The following is a 4,842-nucleotide window of genomic DNA, read 5'->3' as shown; positions in this document are numbered from 1 at the left end:
GGTATCCGCTGTATAAAGCCCATAAACCCATGATCTTTTCTACTTAAAGACAGTATACTACTCAGTATACTAAATGAGTACAATAGTATACTAATCAGATTACATTCAAAATGCTGTATGAAAGGCTGTCTTTCAATCAAGCAGGATTATATATATGTGCGTGTGTGTGTTTGTGTGTATGCAGTGTTCATTAAACACTAACAATATCCTTGATATTGTTAGTGTTATATATATAAAAGCATCTTGTGTATCATAACTACATTTATCACAATACGATAGTCATATTGCCCAGCCCTTATACATACACACATTACATATATACATATAGGCCTGTAGTTTGTTGAAGACCACATCCCAGCCCACCCTCATAGACTGCACATGTCCTGCATATATTATATGCATGTGTTACATAATGTGAAACTGGCAGTGTTTTCTTTACATTGTGGCAAAATGATAAACGGACCAATAGAAATGCTCCATTTTGAAATAAATTATTTATTATATTGATCCATTTAAAGTTAAGGTGTTCTCCCTCTCCTGTAAAGTTGCTATTGTGGAGATATGAGCTGTTTGCTGGACAGTGATAATACATACACACACTCTTAGAATGATCCAACAAGGGGCTGTTCAAACATAAGACACCCCCCCTGTGTAAAATAGTTCTATACAGCACCAAAAGAGGTTCCACTACTGCTGCAAATCAATGAATCCTGTTCCCACTATCACACTACAGTAGAATACTTTCTGTTAAAAGTGCAGTAAAGAGACCAGTGGAGATGAACAATGCCTGCTGTTGTGCTGGAGGCAGTAGGACCATGAGGCAGCTGTTTGAGAGCAGACCCCACCCGTACTGCTCTGTTCCATTCCTACTAGTGTAATACACTTGAAAGCACACCTAAACCAGTACCAGTATGAAATATCTTAAGGCCCATATCTAAGCACATGTACACAGACACAGACACGTACTTGTATTGCAATTGAACATTTAATACTTTAATTTTTTTTTTTACAGAAATGTTCATTGCTGGGTTATTGTAAACATGACAGCCAACGACTTGGAGCTGAACCACGTCAGTCTGAAGTTAATGCAGTGGTACCACAGGCTTGGAGACATACAAAAGTCCTAAAAACAACAAAAACAGAAGACGTACAGAGCTTCAGAGCTTCACCTCATAGGCCGTCTCCGTAACAGAGGGCGTAGTGTGTCTCGCTTTCTAGCCCCCAAAGCTAAAGGGCTTGTGGTTTGTTGAGGAGCCCACCCTCATAAGACCCCAAACAAAAGTAGCTCCCAAAATCCTGTCAGTGCAATTGTGACAAACTCCATTGGTGGTGCTCAAGCAGAGGGGCTGCGTTTAAGTTTACCGAGCTCTAGGGTGGGGAACCAGACTGCATGGACACCCAGTGCAACAAGAATGGAAACAAATAGAGATTCAGACAATGCTGGGCTAGCATGCAGATTCACCAGCATGGGCCCACACTACATTTCATTGTGTGTATGTATGTATGTATGAATGAGTGTGTGTGTGTGTGTGTGTGTGTGTGTGTGTGTGTGTGTGTGTGTGTGTGTGTGTGTGTGTATTCAATGAAGCGAGGTGACTTTTGCAACAACACAATACACAGTCCCAGAGCACACTGACCACTCGCACCCATCCCCCCACCCCCTCCATCCCCCTCTCAGTGCTGCATCAAGTCTCTCATCGTGCAACAAAAGCACAGCTGCCCTGCTCGCGCTGCAGTCTCGCAGTCACAGCTGGCAGCTGACTCGCATTTTGCACAAGTCTCCTCTTTTGAGGGAGTTGCTGCACATCCAAGTGTCCATCCCAAACACCATCTCAATGCAGTGGCAAGGCGTCTCCTCTTCTCATGTCAATAAAAAGCCCTATGCATGTCATAAACGAGGCTGTTTACAGGGTTAAGCCTATTGTTCTGTACTTTGTGGCAGCAGCAGCTGCACCCAAGCCACCCAAACCCACCCGTGCACCGTCCAGAGCATGCTGGTGGTGGTAGTGGTGGTGCTGGTGGAGAAGGAGGGGTGCCTGTGCACGTCTCAGCTGCCACAGCACCAAAACAAAGCAAAAGAGAGAGAGATAGAGAGAGAGAGAGACACACACAAGAGTTGAGACAGAGATTGGGGGAGGGTGCACGAGCCCTCTTCTCTCTCTCTCCTGTGTCCATGCTTCTTGGCGCAGGGCAACGAGGGACACCCCTCCCCCCTTCCCCCCCCCGTCTCCAAAACCTTTCCATGTGTGAAGGACCGTGTCCTCGCCCTCACAGAAGTTTGCAGCAGTTCGCGCACCCCCCGGGCGGCCTCGACCTCTTCTGGAGCGCGGCGCGCGTGGCCGTCTCGAAGACCTCCCGCACGCCGTCCTTGGTCTTGGCCGAGCACTCGAGGTAGTCGTAGGCGCCGATGCGCACGGCCATGGCGCGGCCGTCCTCAGCGCGCACGGGCTCCTGCTTCATGCGCGCGAGCTCGCCGCGTACGCTCTCGTCGTTGCGCAGGTCTTTCTTGTTGGCCACCAGGATGATGGGCACGTTGGGGCAGAAGTGCTTCACCTCGGGCACCCACTTCTCCGGGATGTTCTCCAGAGAGTCCGGGCTGTCCACGGAGAAGCACATGAGGATCACATCCGTGTCCGGGTAGGAGAGGGGGCGCAGACGGTCGTAGTCCTCCTGGCCGGCCGTGTCCCACAGCGCCAGCTCCACCTGCTTGCTGTCCACCTCGATGTCGGCCACGTAGTTCTCGAAGACGGTGGGCACGTAGACCTCCGGGAACTCATCCTTGCTGAACACGATGAGCAGACACGTCTTGCCGCACGCGCCGTCCCCCACCACCACCAGCTTCTTTCGGATAGCAGCCATGTGCTCGGTTTTACGCACGGAATAAAACCCGGCTAAAACTGGACCAGCTGAATTAGATATATCCTAAAACCACAATGAGGCCGTGTAGCTCCTGTCTACAGCTTATAAACTCTCCCCCTTCTTTAGACACCACCTCAGCTGTGGACCATTCAGTTCCCAGGATTCTGAGCCCAAACTTCTTTATAAAGCGCCTCGCCGCTTTCTTAATATAGCCCACCAATGGGAAGCCGCGGGATTACCTCATGGGTTTTCTCCCAGTCGGTGATTGGCCCCTTTAGGATCAGAGGTGGGGCCTTACTCACTTACCACGAGGACCTGGGAAGTGGCTAAGCCCCCTCCCCCTGAATCGTGATTGGCTGGTAGTTCACACTGTTGTTCATCATATTTACATTTCTTGCGCCCTTATAATAAAGTCTTAATGTGCATAAACGCTCTATTAGACAGTGAAACGTAATAAAACAGAGATAAATAATATTACACAGAATATCGTATTGTTGTTATCCACCTCCATTCCGAGAAACCCCGCCCTCCTGCGGTAGGATTGGCTAGAGAGGGGTTGTAGAGTTGCGGATGTGGACGGATATGGACAGCGCCCAGGAACTCTGGGAGTTGTAGTGATTCTTGAGGTTGCACGTGGTCTTTTTGTGGTCTAATCATTCGTAAAACCATATAATAATATAATAATAGAGGTATTACATTACACGTATGTTTCTTGTGAACAGGCTGACTATATTTCCCAGACTTGCTGTAATATAATACAGCCAAGAAGCTACACATATTACTGGTTTCTGTAAAATCAATGCGAGCTTATTTCACACTAATTGTATTCTAATGTTTTTGTCAGACTAGGGTCACTTCAGGTTAGTCATAAGGGCACTGCCCAGTTCCCAGTTCCTGAATAGCCTACAGCCGCCCCACAAAGGTCAATTTTTCTCTACTACAAAAATATAAGCTGTATGACCACACCTTTAATTTGTAATCTGTAACCACAGACCTTTACCCTAAAGTGACCCTGTACTTGCCTGCTTTTCCCTGCCAAGTTTCTGATTACACTCCCCCTTTTACTTCAGTATAGCCATTCAGTAGAACTACCCGGTTTTACAGATTCACAGAGACAGAGACAACAGGCCACAAAGACCAGCAAGTGACCACATTATAATAGATATTTCTTTTCCAAGAAGGCAGAGAAGAGTACAACTACCCGACCGATAGCTTACAACCATTTACTAATGTCTTTTAAAGGAATGTCTGTAAAAACGTCAACAGTGTTTTGACCATATGCTAATCCAGTGCTAAGCGCGTGAGCACTAAGTGTCTGCCCACAGCCACACTTAATCCAAACGGCCCCTTAGAATGCAATGTCAATTAAATAATCAATCAATTAATCAATTATTCAGTGGGTAATTTATATATAATGAGACTCAGACTCAGCTTTAGTCTCGGGTTTGTCCATCAGACCATCACTAGTCTGAAGATCTGAATTTCCCTGTTCTGGTCTTCTATTGGAGTCAGCTGAAATGTCTTCATATGACAGTAGCAACAGCACTGCGAGACTGTGGCCATTATCAATTATTATCAGAGTTTATCTCATTCTCTGATAGCAGCCATAAAGTCTTACAAATGAAATGTTCCAGCTTTGTGATGATTTCATCAAGATTGAGCGCCAGATTGAATGAGTGCCTGTATTTTGGATGAAGCACTAATCTTCGTCTCTTCTTACATCAGCAGACCACATTCTCTATACCAGTCACTAGAAACTTAAACTTAAACTTAAAATGTCAAATCTGGGAATGAAAGTCATTCACTGTAAGATGAATTATGTTTTTAAGGGCACAGAGTTTATCCCTACCCTGATCCACTCATGAAAAACAAAAGTAAATGTCCTGGTTTTAATCTGGTTTACTCTGGTTACACCCCAAACCCCATGACTTCAAATGCTGGTTTTAATGAGCAGCACTCTTATTTGTTCAGATAGAAATGTGA

At 46.0% G+C, this 4,842-nt stretch overlaps 1 protein-coding gene across 1 annotated transcript; it reads right to left on the bottom strand.

Annotated features, from left to right (window-relative positions):
- Positions 1-966: 966 nt before the first annotated feature.
- Positions 967-3,022, bottom strand: LOC140564073 (rho-related GTP-binding protein RhoB). The gene has a single exon (XM_072689148.1). The coding sequence runs from the start codon at positions 2,857-2,859 to the stop codon at positions 2,269-2,271; it is 591 nt and encodes a 196-aa protein (XP_072545249.1). The 5' UTR covers positions 2,860-3,022; the 3' UTR covers positions 967-2,268.
- Between the last annotated feature and the right edge of the window lie 1,820 nt (positions 3,023-4,842).

This window comes from Salminus brasiliensis, chromosome 10 (assembly GCF_030463535.1).
Source record: "Salminus brasiliensis chromosome 10, fSalBra1.hap2, whole genome shotgun sequence".
Lineage (NCBI taxonomy): Eukaryota > Metazoa > Chordata > Actinopteri > Characiformes > Bryconidae > Salminus > Salminus brasiliensis.
Note: the sequence above shows the minus strand (reverse complement) of the source record. Positions and strands in the feature narration are given on the sequence as shown.

Excerpts from the sequence above, each read along its gene's own strand:
- LOC140564073 (XM_072689148.1), bottom strand. The coding sequence starts at position 2,859 with ATGGCTGCTATCCGAAAGAAGCTGGTGGTGGTGGGGGACGGCGCGTGC.